This window comes from Takifugu rubripes, chromosome 14 (assembly GCF_901000725.2).
Source record: "Takifugu rubripes chromosome 14, fTakRub1.2, whole genome shotgun sequence".
Classification (NCBI taxonomy): domain Eukaryota; kingdom Metazoa; phylum Chordata; class Actinopteri; order Tetraodontiformes; family Tetraodontidae; genus Takifugu; species Takifugu rubripes.
The window spans coordinates 2,037,092-2,054,383 of record NC_042298.1 but is presented as its reverse complement, the minus strand read 5'-3'; the positions used below and the strand labels follow the sequence as shown (position 1 = coordinate 2,054,383).

At 41.6% G+C, this 17,292-nt stretch overlaps 3 protein-coding genes across 6 annotated transcripts; 2 read left to right on the top strand and 1 right to left on the bottom strand.

Moving 5' to 3' along the window:
- The first annotated feature begins 309 nt into the window (after window positions 1-309).
- Window positions 310-4,248, top strand: slbp (stem-loop histone mRNA binding protein). Of its 2 annotated transcripts, none has more exons than XM_011610380.2 (8): window positions 310-505; window positions 1,608-1,727; window positions 1,899-2,015; window positions 2,110-2,175; window positions 2,299-2,421; window positions 2,519-2,674; window positions 3,064-3,172; window positions 3,614-4,248. In XM_011610380.2, exons 1-8 carry the CDS (start codon window positions 447-449, stop codon window positions 3,683-3,685), a joined length of 822 nt encoding a protein of 273 aa, XP_011608682.1. In that variant the 5' UTR covers window positions 310-446; the 3' UTR covers window positions 3,686-4,248. The 2 variants fall into 2 exon arrangements, with proteins under 2 accessions (XP_011608682.1, XP_003970141.2); XM_003970092.3 differs by having other exon boundaries at window positions 311-505; window positions 2,104-2,175.
- A 232-nt stretch (window positions 4,249-4,480) lies between these two features.
- immt (inner membrane protein, mitochondrial (mitofilin)) lies at window positions 4,481-11,978 on the top strand. 3 transcript variants are annotated; one of them, XM_003970091.3, is made up of 14 exons: window positions 4,481-4,665; window positions 5,408-5,481; window positions 5,853-6,039; window positions 6,768-6,888; window positions 7,352-7,441; window positions 8,521-8,685; window positions 8,986-9,119; window positions 9,454-9,557; window positions 9,712-9,847; window positions 9,929-10,058; window positions 10,229-10,452; window positions 10,548-10,679; window positions 10,822-10,951; window positions 11,078-11,978. In XM_003970091.3, the coding sequence occupies exons 1-14, from the start codon at window positions 4,624-4,626 to the stop codon at window positions 11,683-11,685; spliced, it is 2,277 nt and encodes a 758-aa protein (XP_003970140.2). In that variant the 5' UTR covers window positions 4,481-4,623; the 3' UTR covers window positions 11,686-11,978. The 3 variants fall into 3 exon arrangements, with proteins under 3 accessions (XP_003970140.2, XP_011608683.2, XP_029703646.1); XM_011610381.2 differs by lacking the exon at window positions 7,352-7,441; XM_029847786.1 differs by lacking the exon at window positions 8,521-8,685.
- Window positions 11,979-12,797: 819 nt separating this feature from the next.
- LOC115252486 (iduronate 2-sulfatase-like) lies at window positions 12,798-16,596 on the bottom strand. The gene is made up of 12 exons (XM_029847787.1): window positions 16,473-16,596; window positions 16,215-16,392; window positions 15,952-16,040; window positions 15,399-15,599; window positions 14,416-14,586; window positions 14,225-14,351; window positions 13,987-14,151; window positions 13,770-13,876; window positions 13,511-13,627; window positions 13,150-13,260; window positions 12,954-13,073; window positions 12,798-12,887 (listed from the first exon to the last, which is right to left on the bottom strand). The coding sequence occupies exons 2-12, from the start codon at window positions 16,360-16,362 to the stop codon at window positions 12,810-12,812; spliced, it is 1,434 nt and encodes a 477-aa protein (XP_029703647.1). The 5' UTR covers window positions 16,363-16,392; window positions 16,473-16,596; the 3' UTR covers window positions 12,798-12,809.
- Between the last annotated feature and the right edge of the window lie 696 nt (window positions 16,597-17,292).

Here is a 17,292-nt window from a genome sequence, read left to right as displayed (position 1 = left end):
TTTTTTGTTTTACAACCTTTGAAATACAAAAAAATAGATGACAAAGTGCTTGAACTAATTATTGAGCATCCACCTGCATCTCCCCTGGTCCAAACCCAGCAGTGGCAAAACCACTGTCCACAGACCAGTCATTTTCTGCCTTATTGGAGGATGTAAATCAGAAGAAAGTGATGTCGATGAGGAGAAAATGCCTCATCAATTTCAGGAGTAGCTGCTGATGGAGGGTGGGAATGAGCAACTGAACCAGACCGACCCTGCCACTAGGTGGCGGTGTGGCGAGTGATGCGGAGAACAAACAAGCCCCGCCTGTTCCGGTGACGTCAGATGCTGTATTGTTTTGGGGTACCGCGTCTTTTAGCCTTGGCGCGGATCACTGTAGCCTTTTTGTGCTCAGATCCTCCCAAACTATCACAGAAGTAGAAGAGAGGAAACATTTAGCAGCAGAAATGTCTGGTCGCACACAAGACAGTCGATCTGACACTCGTCACGACCAACAGGGAAACGGGTACATTTTGATCTTCTACTGTCTTTTTCTACTAAAACAACTTTCGCGTGCCTTCTTGCGTTGGTTTGAGGTTAGCTTGTGATTTAAATCCATACAAATGTTTCTGGTTGTTACAAAAAGCTATTGTATTATTTAAAAGCAAAACACAACCTGTCTGCGTGTTCCAGAAGTTAATTTGTTTAATATTTTCCGGGTTTAGCTTTAACAAGATCCAAAATAATCTTTGTAGTTCTTCCACTTAGCGAACAAACCAAAATGACAATGAAGATGTATTTGATAATCGATCATTAAAGGATGAGAAGCGTTTGTCGATATTATCAAATGCTTTCTCTTTGAATAGAAATGAGAATTTCTTGTCCTGCGACTTACGAAACTTAAAAAATATTTGGCGGAAGTAGAAAGTTCGTGGCGGGAGAAACTGTTAAACTGGCCACATTTCCACGCGAATGGGCAATAAAATGCTTTTAAAAACCGCAGACATACAGCGTTTTTAGTTTATTTGTTACAGTTACTTCATTATGCCAAATTGTGACATTATTGGTGATTGGCCAGTCTGAACGATCTGGTATCAATAGGTTTCCGTCTTTGTTCCGAAACAGCTACATGAATTAATTTGATCAGTACACAATTAGGCAGATGGTCTAAACGATGCTTTTTTTTATTTATTCATGGTACGCGGGGCTGATTAACCACGTTTGAAGTAATGCATTTAATAAAAATAAAGCAACTTGTGAGGATATTTGTCCCAATAATAATCGTCGACATCATCATGTTCTATGGAAAACGGAGAACTTTTATCTTATTCAGGGTGCACCGTTTAATTAAATATCAGACCAGCTCTTTTTATTTTGTAAGTGCATTTTTAATAATTTGTCTATCTGATAATCGTACGGGGAAAGACAGATTAGATAAAACATGCACTCAAGCCCAGAACATGAGTTTTGAGGAAGACATTTTAGTTTAAGTTATGCGTGGTGGTAGTTTAATGACTGTCCACTGGATCCTAATGTTCTTTTAGGAGATGTGAACAGCATATCTGAGTTGTCTTGATTAGTGCTGACTATAGATTAAATTGATAAAATGCTTGTTTGGGCTTTTGCAGACGGTATGGATCATCTCGCTGGACCCACTGCAGGAAGCGAGGGGTCGATGGGATGCTGCGCACAGACAGAGAGTGTGAGGAGAGGGAGAACACTAAATATTCTGACAACAGAAACTCCAGGTAAGATGAAATATGGGACTGCATAATAACCCAGATGTAAATATCCCCTAATCAAAATGGTGAATAATCTCATACTCGTCTGTAGTCAACAAATACATCAACATGACTTATTTTAATTTGTCCATATGGGGGAAGGTAAATTGACATTCCTCTTAATTGTTTTCTGTTCAGTTTCACCACACCTGAGAGCACCGGTCCAGTGTCCCGCTGTAGTGAGAGACGGACGGACTGGGGTAGCCAGGTGGAAGATGATGAGATGCGGAGAGGTGTGCAGAGAGACATGCAGCGGTAACTAAACTAGCTCCTGATTCTGTTTTCTAATCATAGAATTACCTGTCTGAAATCTGTTAATCAATGGTTACTGACTGTGTTACAGTTACAGGAGGAGAATACTGGGGGCAGAAGGCGCCCATAGAGAGAGGAAGGCTTCTTCTGGCTCCTCTGGAAGGTATGCTTTTTCACCAGTTTCATATCGGTGTTGTACTTGAAAATGATAAAATGTTTAATGCACAATCAACTATTGTTTCTTTGAAGTTTGTCATTGTGTACTGAGCCTTTCTTTCTTCCTTAGCTGTGACTCCAGAGAGGGTGACAACATGGAGACCGACGAGACCGTGCTGCTACGGCGACAGAAGCAGATAAACTATGGCAAGAACACACTTGCCTATGACCGATATATCAAAGAAGTCCCAAAGTAGGTTACAATTTTTTTTCCTGTTCTTTGTTGATCTGTTTTCCATGTCAGTGTGAAGGGGTGGAGATTAACAAAGCTTTTTCATGTTGAATTTCAGACACATGCGTCAGCCTGGTGTTCACCCCAAGACACCAAATAAGTTTAGGAAATACAGTCGTCGCTCTTGGGACCAACAGATCAAACTGTGGAAGGTGAAATTACACGCATGGGACCCCCCAGCAGAGGAGGGCCAGGACGGAGCAACGGACAGCATGTAAGACCTGCTTGAAGCACCATGGCTTTTAAAATGATGACGTCGGACGCCGATTTTATGAATGCATCGTGACAATCAGTGTAAAACTCATCGGAACATTTAATTCCTCACACCTGGCTTTTCCATTAGTGTCTCATTAATTAAAAAAAATAATAGGCAAGGTGACCACCATTGGTATAGAAAGTAAGAAAAATGTTAATTGAGGATTTGGTAATGATATTGCTGGTTAGTTTTTTTTTTATTCTAGGGGATGTTGAGCTGCACAAATCCGTTATTGCAGACTTTTGACTGTTAGACAAATATACACACATCTTTTGCTCCTAGGCTCAAATAGGAGCTGTAAAAATATACACTTACCTTTACTCACTCTGTGTGTCATGTTCCTGCAGCGATGAACTGGGCCTTGACGATATCATGGATATTGAGCTGGACTTTCCAGTCCTGTCAGACCCCAGTTGTGCCCCAGCATCTGTTAATGTGCATCGAATTTCAGTGGAGGTAAGGATCTCTGAGCTGTGCATGTTCAATGAAATGTGACATACAGGTCATTTGGAGAATTACACTTTTTAGCCATTTTGTCTTCACATCACATCTTAAGTCAAGTATCTTTACATATCTGTGTAGATTCTCAATCATCCAGGTCATTGTATCCAAGGTAGTTTTCTATGTCAACTGGACTGAGAAGAAACCCAGTCCAGTCGACATAGAAAACTACCTTGGATATCTTCACATAGTGCACGTCCTGTTAGAATGTGTTCTTGACTTTATGATTATTGAAACATTGAAGCAAGATAAGAGTCAGTCAAGCAAATGTTGGCTTTGAAAGTTTACATGTGTCCTCAAAAGCTCTAAATCTGACGTCAAAGGTTGAGCCCTTAAGGTCTGTGGTTGATATCGGGTAAATGGTAATTATATTTCTGTTTTTCTTTTTTTGCTCAGGAGGAAGACTGTTCTGGCACTCCAGTTAAAGTACAGAAGACAGAATCTGCAGCAGAGCTTGAAATGTCATAACTCGTAAATGTTGAAGACCCTACACACATCTCGCAATCTGTTATTTTACACAAAATAGATCGTGCCTCTACACACATGCATCTTGTAGCTGGCAGTTGTTTTCCTTAAACATATATATTGTAACCGATTACAAATTCACTCAGGGAGTCTTCTTTTATGATGGGATTTTAAGTGGACGCTTAATGTAAAAGTCAACTTCCTGTGAGGACATAAGTCATGGAAAGAACATGTTTGAAGTTGAAAAATGAACAGTGATTTTTCTTAGAAAAAATATGTTTTTGAGTATGTAACATAAATGATTAAAGAATTTGTTTTGTTTTTATACTGGTTTTCAAATGTTCATGTTTTCTTATGGACCGAAAATAATTTCAAATAAAACTAAATTTAATTGTGTGATTCTAAGTTATAGTTTCAAGTCATATCCATGTGGATAAATAGAACATTTACATAATCCCAGCTTTAGAATTTAATATTTTATAATATGTAATGTTTAGACATAAATTTCACTAACAACTGGGTAGTAGCATGAGTGGTTGTTGCATCAATAAATGAGTAAAATACAAGGAAATTGTATAGAATGTATATTATGTTTGACTCTAACCTGGGCTCAGTCATGTGTTCGAATTCAAGCCAACCTTTTGTTATGTCTATACGTAATAAACCATACTATTAAAATTTACAAACAAGTGTTTGGCTTCTAAACTAGGAAAGATTGTTTTGCTTTGTTTTCATTCTGCGTGCACTTCTGTTTCACACGAACGTCCAGTAGATGGCGGTAACGCACCATCAGTTGTGTTCTCATACCAACAATATACCAAAGCGGAGAAAAAGTGAAAAGGCCCAAGAAGAAGAAGAGTGACGTATTCTGTCTGTCTTTAAATAGAGTAGAAACGTTTGATTGTTAAGTGCAAATTAGAGGAATATTGTCAATAAAGACCATGCTGAGGGCCTGTTTGAGAGGAACTGTTCACACTGCTCGGGTAAGTAAGCGGACGAGGACGGACCGGTAGAAGTAGCTTCTATGCTAACAGCTACCATTTTGACCGTACATGACCCACGGCTCAAGGTTGGATCTTTAGCAGCAAAATGCGATAATGGGAAAAAAACAAAACATTTTTCTTGTCACGACTTACACGAAAGTTTCCGATATTAAACATGTTTTGGTGATTAATTGTTCATTTATAGTAACGGGTATCTAATGCTATATCAGTCACTCTAAATAGTTGATGTGTCAGGAGGTCAGGGTAGCGATCTCAGAAAATGATCCTGCAATTTTGTTCACTTGAAAAATGCTCACCGGGGTTGTGAACATACTGTGTACTTTGGTTGCACTGGTGTGTTTTTATCAAGCACAATATTAATTGGTTTTTCCTATCGTTCATCTCTCCCCCCATAATAAAACCGCTAGGTTGCAGAGTTGACATGTCATGGTAGCATACAGCATTGCTTGTCACAAGCATCACTAATGATTCTGGATTGGTACAGTTGGTTGAGATAAACTTGTGATACCATGCGTATCTACTTTAAAAGCTTAAAGAGTTTACTTTTATTCCAACCTGTGGGTACCATTATCCAGTTTTAGTTTCCCCATTAGATGTCGAATATGGAGGGTAGAAGTGCTAGTCCAGGTCCAGGGTCCTCTTTGTTTTAAATATCTGTAAATACATTTTCCAACAGCTTACTTTGTCTTTCTCTGCCCCTTTTATGTTTCCTATATTCTAGAAGAACTTTGGGAGGAATAGTGTCATAAACTTGCAACATTGCCGAAAATACACAGCGGGTACAGGCGGGAACAGGTAACACACACACACACACACACACACCCACACACACTACCTATGATCTTCTGATGGTCATGTTATTAACACAATGAAATATAAAAATGGGAACCCTGGAGAATTTCTGGTAGGTTTAGATATTTTAGAAATTTAGCCAAAGAAAATACAATTAAGGTGATACATTTACAGAAAGCTTTAAACTCCTAAACATCCTTATGAATTTGTACACCTTGGTTTCTTGAACTTCTTTGCCTGCGTTATCAGGCACCACTGCTATTATTGTTATTATCAGGGGTTTTAGAAGCTGCAGTAATGGTATTGAATTTCAACGGATTTTGAATTTACCTTTTGCTCTCGTCTCATGATTGTTCTGTGTTGTCTTGATTCAGTGCAGCAAAAGTAGTTGCCGCTACTGTGCTGACTGTCGGTGGCGGCGTCGGAGGTACAATCATCTATGCCAAATGGGACCATAAATTCAGAGCAGCTGTGGAGAAGAATGTTCCTTACTCTGACTGGTTGTTTAATCTGGCCTTGGGACCCTCGTCACAAGATGGAGGCATCCCGATCAGAAAGCAGGTCCGCATGTTGTTTTTTTTGTGTGTGTGTTGATTTTTTTTTATTTTTTTTTAACAATTGATGTCTTTTGAACAAATTCTGCATTTCCTCAGAGACATCAGGAGCACATCAACTGTGGGAAAATCATCTAGTTTTCAGAAAATAAAAATTGACTTAAAGATAAAGCCAATAAATTCTATTTTGAATATGTTTCAGTGCATAGAACAAAACACATGAGATCTGTTTTCTTTAATATTTGATAATGAAAAGTCAAAAAATATATATCTAGATGTAAACTATATAATTTCAGCCTTTAGTTTTTCTTTATGTAGGAAAAAAAGAACCACCGAGTCCTGAGTGCAACAAAACAAATCATAGTCTGAAGGATTTAAGACATTTTTAACCCAATATACATATTACACAACAGGCGCAAGTGACTCCTACATTCTGCTCTAAGTAAGCATAGGTTGATTTAGAGAATATTTTATTTCTTTTTTTTTTCTTTTAGTGTTTTGCAAAGGCCAAACACTAAATGTTGGTGGAGGGTTGTAGCATCCTGACTGCACTGTATCACATTTCATATCTGCAGAAATACTAACGGGAGCAGGCCTAAATATATACCTGGTGTAAATTCAGTAATATAATTGGTCAATAGAAAGTTTCACACTTTCGAATTTAGAATTAGCTCTTTGTGTTTCAAACATGTATATGGGACACAAATGGCTGCTTTTTCTATTACCGGTAATCAGGTTGAACTGGTGCAGCCTCCCTCAATGATGGAAAAACAAGCCAAGACAAAACAAAAGGCGAAGGTGGCGGAGAGTCCAGCACCCGACCAGAGTCCTGTTCAGCCTGCAAAGACTATAGAGGGTATGTTTCTGCTCATTAAAGTCACTTCATAATATTCTGTAAGGGGATTTCAGGGAATTGGGCTTGTTCGGTTTTACCTTCAGCCACCTTCAGTTGCTGCTTGTTGTTGTTTTTTTTCCATCTTCAGTTTTGCTCTTCTGAGGTAGAGATAAGGTGAACAAAGTGACCAATGAAAAGCTGCTCATCTCTTTGCGTAGAAACTCTTAAGTTGCTTTAGCAGCTGGATCAAGGCCATCATCCATCTGCATGCTGATGTGCTCTCGTTCATGTGTGGAAGCCACTGAGTTGTGTCACACAAGCAGTTAAATGAAATGTCACCCTCATCTTCTGTTGTTCTCATTCTAGATTGCACTCTTTGAATTCATGCATGCTGATTGATGCTCAGAGACATCTCACATATGCATGTTGTGTCATCTGTTCAATTTGCCAAATTGGTATCCTTGTGTATTTTTGTTACATCCAGAGGCTTCAGTAGAGGCAACACACATCATCTCAGCTATTAGTGAGGTCCCAACAGTCCCTGCTCCTTGTGATACAGAGGCAACAGTCAAAGGTACACAAACTTCTCTTGGGTTGGTGTCCATATGGTGCTCTGTATCCCATCATGATATCCTGGAAGCTTCAGATGTCAAGAGGAGTCGGTCTATGACATCTTCCCAACACGTGCAAAAATAACCCAAATCAGTGTGTTTATTAATGTTTATTAATGCTATATATCTTTGTTTAGTATTATACCAGAACTAAAAATGAATGCTTACAATTTACACTGGAAAGCAACTGGAAGAATATTTATGAAACTATTTTTTTAATGTGGGACAGTGGCTAAATGGAGTGGAACATAGAACCTAGTGGAACATGGACCATAGAGGATAAAGTAGGTAGTTATACTGGCCTAGGACAGAGGATGACTGGACAGGTGGGACAGAAAGGGGGGGGAAATTAATGATTTAAAAGACAGAATACATTGACCTGTAATACTTTTTAAGAGATAATAGATGGACTGGTTATAGTGAAACAGACAGATTAAATGGTCTGGTTATACTAGGACTGGATAGGAGGATACATAAAGTTGTTAATTGGGACAAGATATGGAACAGAGGATAAATGAACTGGTTATATCGTGGAACAAATAGACAGTGGGTTAAATTGGTTCATGCAAATGTAATTAATTGTCAGCACTGGGGGATAAATCTAAAAGGTGTGTTAAGTTAAAAGGTGTGTTGCCAGGAGTGCCTGAGGCTGAAGCCACTGTGGTGGATGGTAATGCTGCTGTGTAAATCCAGTTTGACCACTGCATCAGCGATGCTCTGAATATATTGGGAGGGTCACACAGCTCCATGCTGTAAACTGTAATTTTCAGACCCTTGGTTCTCCCAGTCTGGGACGGTAACCATGGTCAGTGTATGTATACATCGTGTAGACTGTAACTATTATTATGGCCACTTGGGCAGTTTTTACTGATATATTTTTAATTAGTAACTAATTTTCATTCAGAGGACATTTTTAGATATGTATAATCAAGAAGTGTTTTTGCTCACTGCTGTTTAAACGGGGACGTACCACTGGTGTGACACCTCAGCTCTGAAAACCATAATATGCTGAGGGTTTGAAGAGCTGTCTTTGTACTTCCAGATGAGTGCAAGGACTGTCATAATCACCCGAAGACTCCAGAGGCAGCTGCAGTCCAATCTAAGGTGGAGGCTGCTGTGGCAGAAGGAATATTGAAAGAACGTCCCGCAGAAGAAGTGGCAGCTAGGATAGCTCAACAAAACCAGGAGGAACAGGACATCATCGCAGGTAGGCTGGCAGGACTAACACTAACAGGCAGAAAGTCTATATTTAATGGGATGTGTGGTCTTAGGTTTGGAAGGAAAATAGCTGCAGATGGACCAGATCTCTGAAAATGTCTCCAATAATGCTGAAGTTTACTCTCTCATATTACATCTGACTTCTTCTTCCCTGGACCCTGTGGATTTTTGTTGTATCAATGGTTGTTCAAGCATCTAAGCTTCTACCTAAATGTAATAAAGGGGATCGATCTCTGCTTTGTTGTTGCTTCCTACATCGAGCTTTCACATTCACGTCTGTGTTTTCCAGCTGTATCTGCAAATCTTGAAGAGTCACTGGCTAGCTCGGCTAAAGCTACGCTACAGGCCATTGGCGCTCAAGAGGCTGCTGTGCAAGCAATCACACAGCACACATACAAACTGAAGGCAGCTATGGAGGCAGAGGTACACCACAGATCACCAGGAGACGATGGTGTGATCAGTAACTTATGAATCATTTCTGTGTGCTACATTAAATACAATATTCATCCTGTTGCACATGCAGCTACATGGAAATATTATACCAAGAATACATTTTGTTCAAGTCATGTACATGTCTTCTAAGGTGACAGTGTGACAAAGTGTCCCCTTATACACTAATGTTTGGTTCATATCAGTCAGTTTATTTCAACATCATACACCAAATGATGTGTAATAAAATAAGTAAGGCAAAATATTTTGCAGTAAATTTGCCAGTTGCACGTTTTTAACAAAGTGTAATTTCTGTTGATAAAACCAGGATCCAGAGTCGGAGAAGTCGGCCCAGTGGAAAGATGTTGAAGCGGCTGTCGCTGTTCGAGCCTCTGCAGTTAATGCTGCCGAAGCTTCCTTCTTGAAAGCCAAGTAAGATATTACATGCAAATGTTAATCAGTGATTTAACCCGGGACATTCATTCATTTGAAAGATGCAAAAATGACTGAATAGTTTCATGGCCTGAAACTGACTCCACTGAGGTTCTGTTCTATTCTTTCTACTTGTTTTTCCCTCCTCCTGTAGTGAAGTCTTGTCCAACCTCAAGGCTGAAATCAATAAGTCTAAGCAGATGAAGGTAGCTGCTGTTCGCCCTCTGATTTTAGCAGCAGAGGAGAACCTCCACAGCATGACGGTGGACTTGGACAAAGTGGTTACGAAAGTATGAAAGATTCTTGACACAATGCTGCTTATGTAGGCAATATCAAAGCTCATCAAGCCCTTTGTGCACATCTGCCCGCAGGTTCAAACCGCAGAGTCGGAAGCTAAAATTGTCTCCCAGTACAGTGAACTGCTTAAAGAGGCCAAACAGCAGTTCCAGAGGGAAGTAAGCAGCCTAACTCCAGAGATCCAGGCCAACTGGAAGGGACTCAGTAAGACTACACACAGATGCAGTATTGGCTGAATTTTGATGGCTAATAAACCAAATATTGAGTAAAACAGTTATGTACAGTAAGGCTGCTTTGTAATAAGAATTACAGGAATTGGGACACGGTTGTGCTCTTTTTTTCATGATGATGCTGAACATTGTTTTGTCTGTTAGCTGGTAAGCTGTCGGAGGATGACCTGAATGCTCTGATAGCCCACGCACACCGTCGCATCGACCAGCTGAACCGAGAGCTGGCTGAGCAGAGAGTGACTGAACAGATCCACATCGATGCAGCGCTGGAACAGCAGAAACTAGAGCACCAAAAGTCCTTGAGCAAAACCGTCAATACTGCCTTGCAGCACGTCACGGAGGAGGCTCGCTTGGAGCAGGAGAGGAAGGTAAAAGGAAGGGATCTTCCTTTTATTCCACCCAGTATTAGAATGTGTCTCCTACTGCTGTCAGTGTGACAGGAACTGTGTTTGTGTGTGTGTAGCTGTCTGAGTTGAGGGAAGTGATGGAGGCAGAGATGAGAACTCAGCTCCGGCGCCAAGCTGCCGCTCACACCGACCACGTCCGTGACGTGATTAAAGTCCAGGAGCAGGAGCTGAGATCTGAGGCTGAACAGGTAATGACGAGTAAACTTGAATGATTAACATGTAGGCATCGACTGGCTTTGCTGCCGAACTAAAACCTGCTGGAGGTTGACGTAAAAGACGTGGCTCTTCTTTTTCTATTACTAATTTGGTCACCTCTACTGGTGTGATCAGGTCTTGAGCAGTAAGATGCTCGAACAGGAGACCAAATTCCGTCAGCTCAGCCAGGAGCAGCTGGATAACTTTACTCTGGACATGAACACAGCCTATGCAAGACTGAAGGGGGTGGAAGAAGCCATAGACAGTAAGACTTGTGCATCAACTGTTCTAGTGAATTCCAAAACACCTTTGTGATTAACTGTGCACCACGGTTGCTGGGACGTCTCCTGCCTCCTATAACGTGGCACAATCTCTGGTCTTTCGCCTGCAGGCCATGTGGTTGCAGAGGAAGAAGCTCGTAAAGCTCATCACCTCTGGATCTCCGTGGATGCTCTCAACTACACCTTAAAGACTGCGGATGTTGAGGCCCCCACCGTGCCTCTAGAGGGCGCTGTTCGGGCTTTGAAAGACAGCTGCCCCAGTGACGATTTCGCTTTGGCTCTGTCAGCAGCCTTTCCTGAAGAATCCCTGCAGCGCGGTGTGTACAGTGAGGCTTCCCTTCGCGCCCGATTCAATGCCATCCGACCACTGGCGCGCAAGGTGGCCCTCATCGATGAATCCCATAACTCTTTGTACCAGTATTTCTTATCCTACATCCAAGCTGCGCTGCTGTTTGAAAAGAAAGAGGAAGCTCCACCTTCTCAGCTATGTAGTGAGGATTTAGACCCATTCAAGCTTCTGTCGTATGCAAGCTACTGTTTGGAGCATGGAAATCTGGAGTTAGCAGCTAAATTGGTGAACCAGTTGAGGGGAGAGGCCAGGAGAGTTGTGGAAGACTGGCTGACTGAGGTCAGACTTACTCTAGAAACCCGGCAGGTTGTCAGTTTACTGTCAGCTTATGCAAATGCAGTCGGTGTTGGAACCACCCAGGCTCCATAGACTGCTGCTGATCCCCTCACCCTCACAGGACCCCCCCCATCATACAGTAAGCACCTGCCTTAGGCTTCCGTTAAGTCACAGGAGCATCTATGTGGAGATGTCATCACCTGGGATTCTATCAGGAAGTGGAGATGATTGGATAAAACAAGTTAATTAGTGTTTGGTTTTAAAAATCACTAAATCAATGCTTGCACTTAATTGTAAGGAAATATGTCATTAATGCACCCACCATTTAGTCTTGTACATTTTTTTTCCATTTGTCAAAAGTCGGATATAATAAATTATGAAAAGTGGTGCCGTTTTATTTTTGTTAGCAATAACACATTTTTAAGAAGGGTCTAATGAACTTGGGGCAGTAACCCAGGCCAGGACTCAGTCATGATCAAACCCTTGACATAATACCAACCTTTCGTTTGTTTAAAAGCTGACATGAGCTGCCTCAGTGGTCGAAACATTTTGTCTAATTAAATTTCTAAGTATTTATCCTTAAGACTATTAGATTTGGAACCATCTTAGAACCCCATAGTGTAGAACTTTTCCATAAGCATATCTAAAACTGAGTTTTCTCCAACCGTAAAACACCAACATCCTGGAGGGAATGTTTGGGTAATTTTGTAGGATTAATGGGGGGTCGTAGATCCATTAATCCATTAATGCTGCCACCAGCTTTGAGATCTAAACTAGCCACGAATCAGCCAGGAAGGCTGAGACTGAAGTATCCTGTGGCCCACACCTGCAAAGCAATTCTGTAAGAGGGTCTGTGTATCAGTGGCTCCCCATTTACTCCTGAAAAGGTTTCGCTCAGTTTCCTAATGACGTTTCCATTTCTGATGCTCTTTGTGATTCACCTTCATAAAAAAAAAAAAAAAAAACATGACAAACACATTGGCACACTGACATTTAAAATCTAACCTTTGTAAATCTCTAAAGTAGTGCGATGCCATCTTTAAAACAGACAGAGTCAGACAAATGTTTATTTGAAGTCTGAAGACAGTACAAAAACAAACTAAATCCCATTATGATCCTTATTCACTATTAAAAACAGGTTCTCTTTTCAAAAATGTGCAAACGATTTTCCCTTTAACCCTTGTTGTACTGCTCTCGTCCTTTTGTTCCATCCATGGTCACGCTGTTCCTCTCGTCTTCATCCCAGCTGTGATGTAGAGGAGCTGTTGTCTCATCTGCAGCTGCAGACTCGCAGTCTGACAGAAAACACAAGTTAATGCACAGCAAAAATAGGACATTTCCTTCAAACTCTCTGCACTCACGGTCAGGTTGGCCAGCTTCGCTACCATCTTGTCAGATATGAGCTGGTAGACATTGTGGTCTTCACCGGGGTCATCTTCCACCATGTAGAGCTCGCCAGCGTGGATGTCACTTGTATTCGGCTGCATCAGAATTAAACTTAAACAACCCATCCAGCACAAAACCAGGTGCACTGAGGAACGTGTGCGATTCGACAACCTGGAATGTAGTTGGGTTGAATCCCAGCCACAGCGTGAATCTGTAATTCCAGGAGCGTACAGAATAGCCCATGACCTTTATGTCTTTAAGGTCAGGAAGGTCAGAGTTTTCCTGCAAACAATTTTGCAGCGATGTTGAATTATTTTGCCAGTTTGGACCATTCGTACAGATGCCATCATATGGTCACCTAATTCTACAATACTAATATAGAACATAACACCACAAGGTGTCAATTTAAAAATAGCAGTTAAATCAATTGCAAAATATTTTCCTTACAAGAGCTAAATTAGCTTGTGTTTACATCGCTTACTCCATTTAAAAAAAAAAAAAAACCAAAGCAATTTATTCCCCCCCCCCCCACCTGGGGTGAATCAGCTGGTCGAGGATACTGGCTAAAGGCAACATGTTCTCGATCCAATTCAACCGCCTCGTTTTGGATGTGGTGGGCCAGGTCGACTCCTTCAGTACAAAGACTCTCCTGGATGGAAGAAGAGTCTAACCGTGAACAATTTAGCTCTGCACAGATACTCGCATACAGTAAAGATGAGACACGGCCGAGCAACGAGAACTCCGAATACTCATGATCCATTTACGATTGACTGAAAACGGTCATTTTGTACCTTGAAAGACAGCTCACCGCAAGGGTCAAGTTCTTCAAACCCAACCAGGCTGGTGAGAGTGGGAAACACATCCACCAGCTCCACCACGTTCTGGCTCTCTCTTCCATCTGAAGAACAACAGCATATTCTTGGATTCAGGAACCCTTGACGCTTCTTTACACATATTCAAGTGTTCATTAAATTATGGTAGATCATTTACACCAATAACAGGACTCACTCTGAAAACTAAAGGCTTTTTTGTTGAAGACGTCAATAAATGGGAATGTTGAGTTTTCCTGTGGATGACTGGTGACACCCGGAATGTAGAAAATGAGGGGAACGCGCGTTGCCACCTCAAAATTAGAATATTTAGCCCATTCTCCGTGTTCTCCTAATGACCATCCTGGAATGTGGAGAGGAATTTTAAAATCAGATGGTGACAAAGTTCAGAGCCTCACACACAGATAGGATTGTACCGTGATCGGAGGTAAACACCACCAGAGTGTCTTTACTCATATTCAGCTGATCAAGAGCACCGAGCAGCCGACCCACTTGGGCATCCATGTAAGACACAGCAGCAAAGTAGTGCTGACGGATACCCAGCTGGAGGAGAGGACAGGACATTACACAGGACACGGCAGGTTTCAGCCAGCCTCCATCAGCATACCTGAAAGTCTTTAGGAACTGGGCCATATGGGAAGCTGATGTTGAGCTGTTTGACGTCGTCTCGCTTCCTAACATCTGTCCAGGGGTTGTAGGCCACAGGAGGGAGGAGTTCGGGGACGATGGGGTCAGGGGCCAGAGTCATTTTCTCGATGGGATACAGACTGAGGTACTCCTGCAACACAGCATGGAAGACCTGCAAACCTCCATGTAACAGGATGTGTCAGCTGACCCAATTCTATCAGCAAACAGCAACCACCAAGGGAGGCCACCAAGGCATCTTTGACCACTCCGATGGAGTTATGGTGCAACCTCAGATGGAGGAAACTGCATACAACAACTACTGGCCTGGTTCTTTAGTCTGTATGGGAGAATTGCAAAAAAGAAAAGACACTTCCGATAAAAGCTTAAATTCTCGCCTTTAAGCCACTAGAATAGACCCTAGATGGACCACACGGCACATGAGCATCACCACATCAGCTCTGAAGCATGTTGCCAGCAGCGTCTGGCTCTGGGGATGCTGCTCATCAGCAGGTCCTGAAAGGCTTGTAAAGGCAGAAGGGAACAGGACTGTGCAACACTACCAAAACCCTGGAGAATAATCTAATTCTGTCTGTAAAAGAACTCAATCCCGTCAAGAATTTGAGGCTGGAGTGGGAAAGAGGTTCCCATGACTGATGCCTGAGCACTTTGACAGAGTCTGAGATGGTCTTTAAGGAAAAAAATAGAGAATTGCTGTAGTGTCCAGAAGTACCAGCTCTATTAAGACACTCAGGGCTGTGACTCAGGGCTGGACAGGTCCAAAGGTCAGCTAAGGAACATGACACCATCAAAAACCAAGGGATTTTTGTATTCTGTACCTGATCTATTCATAACCAATGAGACAGCTGCCAGACATCTGCACCTAATACTGCCATTCACAATAAATGTGTGCTATAGTCAACCTGTATTTCCATCCAACATCCGAGGGGTTAATATGTTCTCTACCTGTGGTATCCTGAAGGGAATGTGTGGTTTGTGAAAACCCACAGCCAAGAAGAATGGCTGGGTATTTTGCACTCGACCCTTCAGCAGGCCGACGGCCTCCTCCGTGCTCTCCAGGTCAGGGAGCGTTCCTCCGGGCTGCTCCGTCACATTCACGGCACACAATAAATTAGCATGGAGTTGCCCATCGTCTCCTTTACACATCTGGAAACAAAGATCAAACACCTTTAATTCACAATATTTAGACAACACAACGCAGGCAATAACCACAGTAACTTAAAATTCACTTAAGATTTCAAATTCTGTTTTCTACAACAATTAGTTGATTCTCATAGAAGCTTGAGTAGCTGTATAAAAAGAAATTCTACAATATCTTTGAAGCACAAAGTCATCATGCAGGAGGAAATCCATCTTAAAAAGGACAAGTCACTGATAAAAATAGCTAACAGAACTGAGTTGTTAGATTCGTAAGCTGTTTAATTCTGTTTAAATACTGCCCATTTAATACTGTAAAAGAAAGGCTCAGTGGCATTAACAGTATGTACGCCGCTCCCACCTTTTGCTTTTCAAAATGTAAAGAAGCTGGGTGGTAGGGAGGGATGGACCAGCTGTAGGGGTAGTCGTCGGTGTGGTTAGATGCAATACCTAGAGGAAAATAGGCAACACAAAGACTGATAATCTAGGATGGTGAAAGAAACGCAGTAAACACACGTACATAACAAATCTGCATGGTTCAGCGATCTGAATCATCAGGATGGCGCCGCTGAGGGAACTAAAACCAGCCCAGCATGAGTCAAAAACACCTCAAAATAACCTTACCTGGATGAAACACCTTGCCCACAGACATTGTGAAGTACCCTTTGGATTTAAAGTACTCCGGTAGAGTAGTGTAGTTCCCAGAATGGACCCTCCAGTAGGTTTTGAAGTCATAAACCCGGGTTGTGTCTGGTCTGCGACTTGTCAGCATGGAGGTCCGGCTGGGAGCACACACAGCTTGCTGCGTTGCAGCAACACAAGAATCAGGGATTTAAGCCTCCTTGGAAGGATACAGGAAAAAAAGACACATCCAAGACTCACTTGTGCATATGCATTGAAAAAAACGTGACTCTTCGAAGCCAGTTGGTTGTTGGATCGCAGTACCTCTCGTGTGTCACTGCCAATCCGCGTGTTCTTTAAATGAAGACTTCAAGTAAACAAATGTCAATTTCAAAATGTATTTAGCAAACAGATGTATTTAGCAAACAGATGTATGTAGCAAACAGAATCAATTCAAGATACAAATATTACAGAGCTCTGGGCCAGTTCATAACCATAGCAACAACAAAGTCAATTGTCAGGGCATGAAGTCTGACGACCTAACTATCCCTTGACCCAGTCTTTTATAGAAAGACATATGTAAATTATTGATGCTAATTCAGTCCAATCCAGTCCTTCTTCTTGGATGACCCCATCTTCTTCTTCCAGCCTCCTTTGGTGTTGGTGTGGTCCTTCTTCTCCATTATCTTCTCCAGATGGCCAGGTCCGAAGTCATATTCCTGCCAAGGAACTTATCAACACCAGTAAACTACGTTGTCATGTTTTACGATGGGGGTCTACCATTTCCTGTCTGCCTGGCTCCAACTGTCTGACCAGTATTCAGGTCAAGGAAGGGTCAACTGACTTGCTTATGTGTATTCCTACTAAAGAGTATATAGTATTCCTAACTTCTAAACTAACTTTAACATAAAAACATATAGTATAACACATGCTAATAAGATAAAAGATGCTAACAAGATAAAATAATTCTCTTCAATCCCCCTTTTGGCCTAGCCTAAACTAGGCCAATACTACCAAATTATTGTCAATTCCCTTAAATCTCTCCATCACTTACTCCCATCAAGGGAATGGTTTCCCTTCG

What these genes read in the sequence shown, in the direction of transcription:
- slbp (XM_003970092.3), top strand. Translation starts at nt 447, where the DNA reads ATGTCTGGTCGCACACAAGACAGTCGATCTGACACTCGTCACGACCAA. An exon ending in CACGACCAACAGGGAAACGG is followed by an intron (nt 506 to 1,607) that starts GTACATTTTGAT and finishes GGGCTTTTGCAG; the next exon opens with ACGGTATGGATCATCTCGCT. An exon ending in TGCATCGAATTTCAGTGGAG is followed by an intron (nt 3,173 to 3,613) that starts GTAAGGATCTCT and finishes TTTTTTGCTCAG; the next exon opens with GAGGAAGACTGTTCTGGCAC.
- immt (XM_003970091.3), top strand. Translation starts at nt 4,624, where the DNA reads ATGCTGAGGGCCTGTTTGAGAGGAACTGTTCACACTGCTCGG. An exon ending in GCTTCCTTCTTGAAAGCCAA is followed by an intron (nt 9,558 to 9,711) that starts GTAAGATATTAC and finishes CTCCTCCTGTAG; the next exon opens with TGAAGTCTTGTCCAACCTCA. An exon ending in GCTTGGAGCAGGAGAGGAAG is followed by an intron (nt 10,453 to 10,547) that starts GTAAAAGGAAGG and finishes GTGTGTGTGTAG; the next exon opens with CTGTCTGAGTTGAGGGAAGT.
- LOC115252486 (XM_029847787.1), bottom strand. Translation starts at nt 16,362, where the DNA reads ATGCTGACAAGTCGCAGACCAGACACAACCCGGGTTTATGACTTCAAA. An exon ending in TACATTTTGAAAAGCAAAAG is followed by an intron (nt 15,600 to 15,951) that starts GTGGGAGCGGCG and finishes CTTTGTTTCCAG; the next exon opens with ATGTGTAAAGGAGACGATGG. An exon ending in GGTGTTTACCTCCGATCACG is followed by an intron (nt 14,152 to 14,224) that starts GTACAATCCTAT and finishes TCCACATTCCAG; the next exon opens with GATGGTCATTAGGAGAACAC.